Source organism: Mobula hypostoma, chromosome 5, assembly GCF_963921235.1.
Source record: "Mobula hypostoma chromosome 5, sMobHyp1.1, whole genome shotgun sequence".
Lineage (NCBI taxonomy): Eukaryota > Metazoa > Chordata > Chondrichthyes > Myliobatiformes > Myliobatidae > Mobula > Mobula hypostoma.
The window spans coordinates 8230710-8243149 of record NC_086101.1 but is presented as its reverse complement, the minus strand read 5'-3'; the positions used below and the strand labels follow the sequence as shown (position 1 = coordinate 8243149).

The 12440-nt window shown below is 45.6% G+C and overlaps 1 protein-coding gene across 5 annotated transcripts in view; it reads left to right on the top strand.

Moving 5' to 3' along the window:
• The window catches only part of LOC134346549 (regulator of G-protein signaling 3-like), a 124284-nt gene that overhangs the window by 83028 nt on the left and 28816 nt on the right, over positions 1-12440 (top strand). For 4 of the 5 annotated variants that reach the window (XM_063047964.1, XM_063047966.1, XM_063047963.1 and 1 more), the window contains exon 2: positions 11142-11699. In XM_063047964.1, coding sequence (XP_062904034.1) covers positions 11142-11699 — 558 coding nt within the window. Of the gene's footprint in view, positions 1-9543; positions 9683-11141; positions 11700-12440 lie in introns of those variants that run through there. The other variant, XM_063047965.1, reaches the window with a different exon arrangement.

The following is a 12440-nucleotide window of genomic DNA, read 5'->3' as shown; positions in this document are numbered from 1 at the left end:
CACGGCACCCTACTTGACAGATAACAGATATCATTCACCGGAGTGGCTGCGCAAGCTGTGTCGTGCCACCATCTTCTCCTCTTGACTAATCTTCTGGAATTTTTTGAGGATGTAACTACGAAAATGGACAAGGGAGAGCCAGTGGATGTAATGTACCTGGACTCTCAGAAAGCCTTTGATAAAGTTCCACATAGGAGATTAGTGGGCAAAATTAGGGCACATGGTATTGGGGGCAGAGTACTGACATGGATTGAAAATTGGCTGGCTGACAGAAAACAAAGAGTAGCGATTAACGGGTCCCTTTCGGAATGGCAGGCGGTGACCAGTGGGGTACTGCAGGGTTCAGTGCTGGGACCGTAGCTGTTTACAATATACATTAATGATTTAGATGAAGGGATTAAAAGTAACATTAGCAAATTTGCAGATGACATAAAGCTGGGTGGCAGTGTGATATGTGAGGAGGATGTTATGAGAATGCAGGGTGACTTGGACAGGCTGGGTGAGTGGGCGGACGCATGGCGGATGCAGCTTAATGTGGATAAATGTGAGGTTATCCACTTTGGTGGTAAGAACAGGAAGGCAGATTATTTAAATGGAGTCAAGTTAGGAAAAGGAGAAGTACAATGAGATCGAGGTGTTCTTGTACATCAGTCACTGAAAGCAAGCATGCAGGTACAGCAGGCAGTGAAGAAAGCTAATGGCATGCTGGCCTTCATAACAAGGGGAATTGTAGGAGCAAAGAGGTCCTTCTGCAGCTGTACAGGGCCCTGGTGAGACCACACCTGGAGTATTGTGTGCAGTTTTGGTCTCCAAATTTGAGGAAGGACACTCTTGCTATTGAGGGAGTGCAGCGTAGGTTTCACAAGGTTAATTCCCAGGATGGCGGGACTGTCATATGTTGAAAGATTGGAGCGACTGGGCTTGTATACACTGGAATTTAGAAGGATGAGAGGGGATCTGGTTGAAACATATAAGATTATTAAGGGATTGGGCACGCTGGAGGCAGGAAACATGTTCCCGCTGATGGGTGAGTCCAGACCCAGAGGCCACAGTTTAAGAATAAGGGGTAGGCCATTTAGAACAGAGTTGAGGAAAAACTTTTTCACCCAGAGAGTGGTGGATATGTGGAATGCTCTGCCCCAGAAGGCAGTGGAGGTCAAGTCTCTGGATGTTTTCAAGAAAGAGATGGATAGAGCTCTTAAAGATAGCGGAATCAAAGGTTATGGGGATAAGGCAGGAACGGGATATTGATTGTGGATGATCAGCCATGATCACAGTGAATTGCGGTGCTGGCTCGAAGGGTCATATGGCCTACTCCTGCACCTATTGTCTATTGTCTATTTGAACTTAGCCCCTCTCACCTTCAATGCATGCCCTGTGGTATTAAACGTTTCAACCCTGGGAACCCGATACTGTCGATCTACTCTATCTCAGCCTCTCAAAAACTTGTAAACCTCTGTCAGATCTCCCCTCAGTTTCCGCCACTGCAGAGAAAACCAAAGCAAGTTTATCTAAGATCTCATTATAGTGCACGCACTTTGAAGGGACTAGATGGCGAAGAGTAGGAATGTGGCAAGACCATTGTAAGTGTCACTGATTAGAGGACAATACAGCAGAAACAAACATATTAACTCAACCTTCTTTCCCTTTCCTCACCTGTCCCCATCACCCTTTCCTCCCTCTTTCAAAGTTCAAAGCTATTTTCGAGGTATGTATATGTCACTGTATGCCATCTTGAGATTCATTTTCTTGCAGGCATTTACAGAAAAGTGAAGAAATACAACAGAGCTTATGAATCTGCATTCTCACTGTACCTACAATCAGCACCCATATATACCTGTCCCATTTTATCCTCCCCACATTCCCATCAAACCTCTCCCCATTGTCCACCACTCAACTACACACTGGAAGCAATGTAATCTTGGAATTGGGGAGGTGACCAATGCACTGGGGAGAAACCCAAGCGGGTACTGGGAGAACATGCAGACTCCACACACCCACACACACCCAGTGCCCAAGGTCAGGATCAAACCCCTGTTGCTGGAGTTATAAGGTTGCAGCTGTACCACCATGTCACCCCAGCACGTAGAACACTACAGCACAGTGTGCCAAACCTTCAACCAACCCCAAGATCAACCTCATCCTACCTTCCCACATGGCTCTCCATCTTCCTTTCATCCATGTGCCCGTTTAAGAGTCTCTTAATTGTGCCTAATGTATCTGCCTCTATCATCACCCTGGAAGCTCGTTTCATGCACCCACCACTCCCTATTTGAAACATCCACCCCTGACATCCCCACTATGCTTTCCTTGGAGCTGTGCTCCCTGCTGCATCCCGGTAAATCTCCTCTGCACCCTCTCTAAATCTTCTACATTCCTCTAATAATGAAGTGACCTGATCTGAACTCTATACTCCGAGTGTGGTCTAACTCAGATTTTTCGAGCTGCATCATATCTCAAATAACTTTTTGTTCTCACAACAAAGAGGAGCTAATGTACAGCAATGGCTTATTTTACAGTCTGTTTTATCGTGCATGCGATCAATGGTTAAATTGATATCTTGGATTCAGAATTGCTTTGTCCATAGGAGACAGAGGTTATAGATTTAAAGTTGTTATTCTGGCAGGAGGTCTGTGAGCATTTAAGATGTTCTGCAGTGCTGAGACCTTTGTAGATTTTGATATACAGTGGATTCCAGTTAATTGGGACACATTGGGAACAGTACAGTTTGGCCCAGTTAAGTGGCTGCCCCAATTAAGACCATAAGACCATAAGATGTAGGAGCAGAAGTAGGCCATTCAGCCCATTGAGACTGCTCCGCCATTCAATCATGGCTGATCCAATTTTTCCAGTCATCCCCACTTCCCTGTCTTCTCCCCATACTCTTTGATGCCCTGGCTAATCAAGAACCTACCTATTTCTGCCTTAAATGCACCCAATGACTTGGCCTCCACAGCCACTCGTGGCAACAAATTCCACAGACTTGCCACCCTCTGACTTAAGTAATTTCTCTGCACCTCTGTTCTAAATGGACGTTCTTCAATTCTGAAGTCGTGTCCTCTAGTCTTGGACTCCCTTTCCATGGAAAGTAACTTTGCCCTATCTAATCTGTTCAGGCCTTTTAACATTCAGAATGTTTCTATGAGATCTCCCCTCACTCTCCTGAACTCCAGGGAATACAGCCCAAGAGTTGCCAGACGTTCTTCATACAGTAACCCTTTCATTCCTGGAGTCATTCTCGTGAATCTTCTCTGAACCCTCTCCAATGTCAATATATCCTTTCTAAAATAAGGTGCCCAAAACTGCATACAATACTCCAAGTGTGGTCTCACGAGTACCTTATAGAGCCTCAACATCACGTCTCTGCTCTTATATTCTATACTTCTAGAAATGAATGCCAACATTGTATTCGCCTTCTTCACCACTGACTCAATCTAAAGGTTAACCTTCAGGGTATCCTGCACAAGGACTCCCAAGTCCCTTTGCATCTCTGCATTTTGCATTCTCTCGCCCATCTAAATAATAGTCTGCCCATTTATTTCTTCCACCAAAGTGCAAGACCAAACACTTTCCATAAGACAGGAGCAGAATCAGGCCATTCAGCCCATCGAGTCTGCTGAGCTATTCCTTCATGTCTTATTTATTTTCCCTCTCAACCCCATTCTCCTGCTTTCTCCCTGTGACCTTTGACACACTAATGAGAACCCATCCACCTCCCCTTTAAATATACTCAATGAGGTAAAGATATGTTTAGTGATAGGACCCCTTTGGAGATGGCGGAAGTTGTGGAGGATAATGCGTTGGATGTGGAGGGTGATAGAGTGGTAGGAAAGGACAAGAGGGACTCTATTACTACCATGAAAAAACATCTGCAGATGCTGGAAATCCAAAGCAACACACACAGAATACTGGAGGAACTCAGCAGGTGGGGCAGCATCTATGGAAAAGGTATCGAAGTTTCGGGCCGAGACACTTCATCTGTCCTGATAAAGGTTCTTGGCCTGAAACATTGACTGTTTACTCTTTTCCATAGATGCTATCACTATTATGGAAGATGGGGTGAGTGGCAGTACGGGAGATGGAGGAGATGCGTGTGAAAGCAGCATCAATATTAGAGGGAGGGACCCTGTTCTTTAAAGGAGGACATCTCTGATATCCTGGTATGATGTCGCAGGGGCAAAGGAACTGAGAAAAGGGAATAGCAGTTTTACAGGAGACGGGGTGGGAAGAGGTGTGGTTGAGGTAACCATGGGAATCGGTAGGTTTATAAAAGATGTCGATTGACAGTTTGTCCCCAGAGATGGAGGCAGAGAGATCAAGAAAGGAGAGGTAGGTGTCAGGGATGGACCAAGTGCATTGAAGGGCAGGAAGTTAGAGGCGTATTTGATGAAATTGATGAGCTCAGTGGAGGAAGAGTTGGGGAGTATAACTGGGGAAGGCTTCGAACATAGACTGTTCTACATAGCCGATGAAATGGCAAGCATAGCTCGGATAGATTGGACAGCCAAAGACATTATCCCCAGAATGAAAATGGCTAATACAAGTGGGTATAGTTTTAAGGAGATTGGAGGAAAGCCCAGGGGAAGTGTCAGAGGTAAGTTTTTTTACACAGAGAGATGTGGGTGCATGGGTGCCCTGCCAGGGGGTCATGCTAGAGGCAGATACTTTCAGACTATTTAAGAAGCTCATAGATAGACACATAGATGATAGACAAATGGGGGGCTATGTAGGAGGAAAGGGTTAGATTGATCTTAATAGGTCAAAAGGCCGACACAACATAATGGGACGAATGGCCTGTACCATGCTGTAATGTTCTTATGTTCTATGTTAAAGTACGTCTGTGTTACCTGACGCTATTCGCAGCATTTACGGTAAAATAAAGAAAACAGTAGAATTTATGAAAAGCTATACATAAGGAAAAACAGAGACTGACCAACAGCCACTGTGCAAAAGAAAACAAATTGTGCACAACAAAAAGTGCTACTGAGAACGTGAGTTGTAGAGTTCAGTTCTGGGTAGTGAAATGGTAGATGGAGTTTGATATGTGCAGGTAATAAACTTTGAGAGGCCAAATGAAGAGGCAAAGTGTGCACTTCGTGGCAGGACCCTTCACAGCAATGGTTTACAGAAGCATCTTGGGGTAATTTTTGAGTAAGCAGCTTCTTCCCCTTTGCCATGTGATTCCTGAATGGTTCCCGAGAGCATGAGAACTACCTCACTAATTTGGTCTCATTTTGCACTATATATTTACTTATAAATATTTCTGATTGTTACGATGATGCCGAGATGCATCCTAGGGTATATCTCAGCATCATTCTGACTTTTCCTGATTTTTTTTGCCTATTGCACTGCTGCCAGAGAGTAGCAGATTCCACACTTGTCAGTGAAAATAAACCTTCGCAACACGCGCACACACACACACACACACACACACACACACACACAATGCTGGAGGAGCTCAGCAGGTCAGACAGCATCCACGGAGAGGAATAAACAGTCAACATTTCGTGCTGGGACCCTTGATTAAAAGCTGAATATGATATTAATCTTGATTCTGATGTTAATACAGTAAATATTCTTTTATTCTATTGATTATCAGCAGAGTAAGAGGCTACTCTACATTCAATCTAAAACATAGTAACATCAGGGCTGCGGAAAGGATTATTGGTGTGAAGCTGCCCTCGATCCAGGACTTATGTGCATCTAGAGTCAGGAAGCGAGCAAGCAGCATCATTGTAGACCCATCACACCCTGGACATCACCTGTTCCAACTCCTTCCTTCTGGTAGGCACTTTAGATCACTGTATGCCAGGACAAATAGGTACAAGAACAGTTTCTTTCCATATGCTATCAGTCTTATGAACACTTGAATTTTAGTCTATCATAAACCAAGTCCACTTGTACATACACAGGTATACCTCATTGTATATAGTCCATGATTATTTGCACTATTGTTTTGTTTGCTTTTTGATTCTGTACAGCGAGAGCTCAGGGAAACCGGCATCCCTGTATGTGTCCACATACTTTGTGATAATAAAGAATTCTGATTTTTGCAATGAACAAAGTTCATTTGTAAACCACTGATCTTACCATAAACAGTTGGTTTATTTGTACAGTATGAGTGATTTTTTTCAATGAACAAGGTCTAGTTATAGGAAGAAATGATCGATTTAACAATAAACAGGGCTTATTTTTACAGTAAACGATGCCCATATATATACCAGATGTCTGCAACAGATCTGGTCTACTTATACAGCAGAGTCTGTTTCATAACAAAGTCTACTCCTTCGACAAACAAGATTTTTTATTGCAGACAACAGATAATTTTGCAAGTCTCTTTGCTTAGTAGAGGGAGTCCACAAAAAAAAACAAACAGATCTCCAAACTGAACCAAGGTTACATGACATTTATTTGGGCAGGATTATCAGTAAAAAATAATGAGACAAGAGTAGGCATAGCTCCCTGAAAATGGCTACACAGGTTGATAGGGTCGTTACTTGGCCTGAAACATCGACTGTTTATCCCCAACATCTTTATGCTGTTAAACTCCTCCAGCACATTATGTGCATTGCTCTACATTTCCAGCATCTACAGTACCTCTTGTGCGTATGCCTTTGTTAGTTGAGGCATTGAGTTTAAAGGTTCAAAGTAAATTTATTATCAAAATACAAATATGTCACCATATACAAACCTGAGATTCATTTTCTGGCATGCATACTCAAAAAACTCCATAATAGAATAATAACCATAATAGAAAGACTTCACCATTATATGTCATGAAATTTGTTGTTTTGTGGCAGCAGTACAGTGCAATACATTAAACGCATACTCTCTGCTGCAATTAGGAATATAAAAAAAGACAGAGCTCAGAGTAAATCTACGAGGTAGTGTTCATGGGTTCGTGGACTGTTCAGAAGACGGAGGAGGGGAAGAAGCTACTCCTAAAAGGTGGAGTGATTGTCTTCTTGCTCCTGTATCTCCTCTCTGATGGTAGTCATTAGAAGATGGTAATCCTGGATGGTGAGGGTCGTTCGTGATGGATGCTGCTTTCTTGAGGTATCTTCCTTTGAAGGCATCCTTCATTGATAGGAATAGAACCCATAATGGAGATGGTTGTGTTTGCAACAGCTTTCTAAGACCCTGTGCCGTGATCCAACCACTCAACATGCTCTCCACGGTACATCTACAGAAATTTGCTAGAGTCTTTGGTGACGTGCCAAATCTCCCCAAACTCCTGATTGAGTAGAATCACTAGCATGTCGTCTTCACAATTGCATCAGTACGTTCAGCCCAGGACAAAACGTCAGAGCTGTAGACATCCAGGAACCTGACGCAGCTCACCCTTTCCATTGCTGATCCCTCAGTTGGGAGGGCTGTGTGTTTGACTTTCCCTTCCTGAAGTCCACAATCAATTCCTAGGTTTTAGTGATGCGGAGTACAAGGTTGCTGTTGTGACACCACTCAGCCTGCCAATGTATCTCACTCCTGCCATCTGCTGCGTCGTCGATGAAATGAGAGGTGGGGTTTGAGCTGAGTCTACCTTGCAGTCGTGAGTGTAGAGACAGCAGAGCAATGGGTTGAGCACTCATCCTTTAGTGTGCCTGTGTCGGATTGTCAGTGAGGACGAGATGTTATTTCTGATGTGCACTGACTGTGATCACTCGATGAGGAAGTCAAGGATCTAGTTGCAGGGTTTCCCGGTGGTTCCTTATTGACTTCCCATTCCCATTCTGACATGACCTTTCATGGTCATTTGCATTGCCACGACAAGGGAAAGCTCAGGCTGCAGGAGAAACAAATTCCATCTACTCCATCCTGCTGGCCTGAAATTTGATGTCTCAACCTATTCGGCCAAGACTCTTCATTAAGACTGGAAAGGAAGGGGGAAGAATCCAGAATAAGAAGGTGGGGCTTGGGGAGTAGTACAAGCTGGCCGGTGATAGATGAGATCCGGTGAGGAGGGAGGTGGATAGGTGGGGGAGAAGGGATGAAGCTGGGAGTCGATTGGTGAAAGCGGCAGAGGATTAAAGAGGAAGGAATCTGATTGGAGAAATCAGTGGGCCATGGAAGAAAGGGAAGAAGGAGGGGAAGCAGAGGGCAGGTGAAGAAATCAGAAGGGGTAAGAGAGGAGCCAGAGATGGGGAATGTAAAAACACTGAAGGGAGATGGAGGAGAAGTCAATATTCATGCCACCAGGTTGGAGGCTACCAGACAGAATATGAGGTGTTGCTCCTCCAACCTGAGTGTGATCCTGCAAGTTAGCACAATCCTGAGATCTGGGGAGATTCCAGAATGCAGTGAGCTCCTGGGTTACAGGGAGAAAATCTTTCGTTACAGGGCGATCCCCTGGGAAACAGGAAGTGGTCTGTCAATTAGAGAATGAAGTAACAAACCAAGTGGCAGAAGATACGAAACAGACAGGATTCAGTAACAAGAGGAGCCAAGATAATATCTCCGCTAAAAATAGCAAAGGCCAAATCGAGTTCTAGCTGTCCATCAAGACTATCGACAGGACTCGACTGGCTGTTGGAAAGGTGCTGCCTTTCACAAGAAGCTTACTCTGTACCTTCCAGTTGCAAAAGTATCTTCGGGGCCACTATTTTGGAGGAGAGTTCAAAGTGCATTTATTACAGATGTCTTTGATCCTAAATACTGTACAACTTTGAGATTCATTTCCAAGCATTTACAGGAAAATCACAGATGGTTGTGGAGACCAAGTCATCAGATATATTTCAAAGTCCAAAGTAAATTTATTATCAAAGTACATATATGTCAGCATATACAATCCTGAGATTGTATATGGGCATACTCAATAAATCTATAGAATAATAACCATCAATGAAAGACCGCCCATCTTGGGCATTCAGCCAGTGTGCAGAAGACAACAATCTGTGCAAATACCATAAGAAAGAAATAATATAAATAAATAAACAAGCAATAAATATTGAGAACCTGAGATGAGGAGTCATTGAAAGTGAGTTCATTGGTTGTGGAAACATTTCAATGATGGACAAGTAAAAATATTTAAAGCAGAGGCTGATAGGTTCTTGATTAGTCAGGGCGTGAAAGGTTACGAGGAGAAGGCAGGAGAATGAGGTTGAGGTGGATTATAAACCAACCATGGTGGAATAATAAAGCATACTCAATGGACCAAATGGCCTAATTCTGCTCCTATGTCTTGTGGTCGTATGGCCTGAAGAAGAAACACAATGGAATTTACGACAAACTATATACTCTACTCAGCGATTGAAGAACAGCTTCTTTCCCTCTGCCATCTGATCCCTGAATGGACGTTGAAGCTTTGGACACTAGCTCACTTTTTATAACATACAGTATTTCTGTTTTTGCACTTTTTAAAAATCTATTCAATATACGTAATTGATTTACTTGTTTATTTATTATTTTATTTTATTTATTATCATTTTTTTCTCTCTCTGCTAGATTATGTATTGCACTGAACTGCTGCTGCTAAGTTAACAAATTTCACGTCACACGCCGGTGACAATAAACCTGATTCTGATTCTGATACACAGAAAGACTGACAGCCAATGCGCGAAAGAAGACAAACCGCGCAAATGAAAAAGTACTGAGAACCCGAGTTGTAAAGAGTCCCTGACAGTGAGTCTGTGCTATTTGGTTCAGAGTTGAGATGGGTGAAGTTCTTCATGCTGGTGGTTGAAAGGTAATACTTGCGCCTGAACCTGGTGGTGTGGTACCTTCTGCCTGATGTTTGTAGTGAGAAGAAAAGCAAGGATTTAATGTTGAGACTTGATAAAGCACTGGTGAGGCCTCACTTGGAGTATTGTGAGCAGTTTTGGGGCCCCTATCTTAGAAAATATGTGTTGACACTGAGAGGGTTCAAAGGAGGTTCACAAAATTATTTTAGGACTGAACAGCTTGTCATATGAAAAACGTTTGATGGCTCTGGGCCTGTATTCACTGGAATTCAGAAGAATGAGGGGTGACCTAATGGAACCTATTGAACGGCAAAAGGCCTTGATAGCGTGGATATGGAGAGGCTGTCTACCATGGTGTGAGAGTCTAGGACCAGAGGATACAGCCTCAGAATAGAGAGGTGTCATATTAGAAAGGAGATGAGGAAGAATTTTAGTCAGGGAGCACTGAATCTGCGGAATTCATTGCCACACGCAGCTGTGGAGGCCAAGTCTTTATGTATAGTTAAGCCAGAGGTTGATATATTCTTGATTCATCAAGGTATGAAGAGATATGGGAAGAAGGGAGGAGATTGGGGCTGAGAGGAAAAATGAATCAGCTATGGTGATCCTGCTGTGTATATTCTTTCCCCACAAGGGGCACAGACTCAGAAAATGTCTGAATTGATTCAAATCGCTTCAATCGGGAATGAAGCATCTCCCTCCCTTTAAATATTCTTTGTTTCCAGCCTTGCCTCTCTTTCCCCCCATCACTCACTTACATTCTGCCTTGTCCCCTTTCTCCTCTGTCCCCTCCCTCTTCCACCTGACCTCCCTGCACCTTCCATTCCCAGTACCCCCTCCCATCCTTGACTACCCCTCCACCTTCCGTCAATCCTCGCCTCCCACCCTTCGACATTCTCCCTCAGTAACCCCTCTCCCCACTATCCCTTCCCTCTCAATCCTACTCCAACCATTAACCCTCCCTCCACTCTCACCTTCTCCCCATCCCACCTCCCTCTCCCCCTTTCACCACCTTCTCCCACAATCCCCACTCCCTCTCTTCCTCTCCCCCACTCCCCACTCTCCCTTTCACTCCCTTCTATCTCACTGCCCACCCTACCTCTCCCACCCCTTGTACAACCAACCCCTCTCCACCTTCTTCGGCTTCCCCATCCCCTTCCACTCCCGTCCCCCGTTCTTCTCATCACGCTTCTCTCCTTCTGTCCCCCTTCAAACCCACCCTCTCCTCTCCATGCGCCCCTCTTCTTCTGCCCTCACCCCTTCTCCATCTCCCCCTCTCCTTCAGTCCTTCTTGTTGTCAGACCCCTTCCCCCCCTCACCTCCCCGCCCCTCCTCTCCCTCACAACCACACTCCACACCACACCTATTCTCTTGTTCCCCCCATCCTCTCACTCCCACCTGATCCACGCCACCCCACCCTCCCGCTGTCCCCGGGCTAACTCTCTCTCTTTCCATCCCGCACAGATGCTGAAGGGTGAGGGGGGAGCCCTGCGGAAGGTGGGCTCCGAGGGTTGCCTGCTCGACTGCCAGACCTCGCCATGGCCCCGGCAGCTGCTGCGGTGGCGCAAGCACCCATCGGCCGGGTCTGCAGTGGCGGGGGCCGCCGAGGCAGGGACTGGGTCCGGGGCCGGGACGGCGACCCGAGTGGGTCCGGAGCGGCCGGTGGTGATTCCTGAGGTGCGCATCCAGCGGGACTACAGCCTCAGCGTGGACACCTTGCACCAGCTGGCGGCAGCCAGCCCGGAGGAGTCAGACGTCGAGCGGAGCTGCGAGAGCCTGGGCCCGCCCTGCCGCCTGGGCGTAGCCGAGCCCAGCATGCGGCGGACTTACAGCGACGGCAACCTGTCCCGGGCCGGCGGCGAGAGCCGGCCGTTCGCCTCCGGACACCAGCTTGGCAGCAAGCAGAAGGCGGAGAGCGGCTGGAGTCTCCCTTCCCCGAAGACACTGCGCAAGGAGCGAGCGTTGGGCCGAGTGGCCGCGGCCAAGGAACACCTGCGCTCCCTCTTCACCGGATCTCGTAAGGTGAGGTGAGGTGAGGGAAGGGGGTGGTTCAGGGGACATCGGCCATTCGGCCCCACACTCACTGCTCTCCTCAGTCATCCTTCAGCCTCCTCCTAAATACTAAACATTCCCATTCTTCACGGTTTAAGCTCAACTTTATTGTCATAGGCGAGTTCAAGATCTCACACTCATACAACATCAATGCCACCTGTAAGATCAACTTTAACAGCTTCTGCAAACATGACAACACAAACTTAATGAATTATAAAGATTAACTTTATTTTTCACGTGTCATAGTCATAGTCATACTTTATTGATCCCGAGGGAAATTGGTTTTCGTTACAGTTGCACCATAAATAATTAAATAGTAATAAAACCATAAATAATTAAGTAGTAATATGTAAATTATGCCAGGAAATAAGTCCAGGACCAGCCTATTGGCTCAGGGTGTCTGACCCTCCAAGGGAGGAGTTGTAAAGTTTGCTGACCACAGGCAGGAATGACTTCCTGAACTTGGACAGCATCCTCTTTTCGGACACCGCCGTCAGAGAGTGCATATCAAAACACCCAGTGAAATGCAGGGTCTGAGCTTGTGCTGGGCGTTGCCCACAAGTGTCACCACGCTTCTGGCACCAACATAACACGCCCACAACTCACTAACCCTAACCTGTACATCTTTGGAATGTGGGAGGAAACCAGAGTACCCGGAGGAAATCCACGTGGTCACGGGGAAGAAAGTACAGATAGTGGCGGAAATTGAAT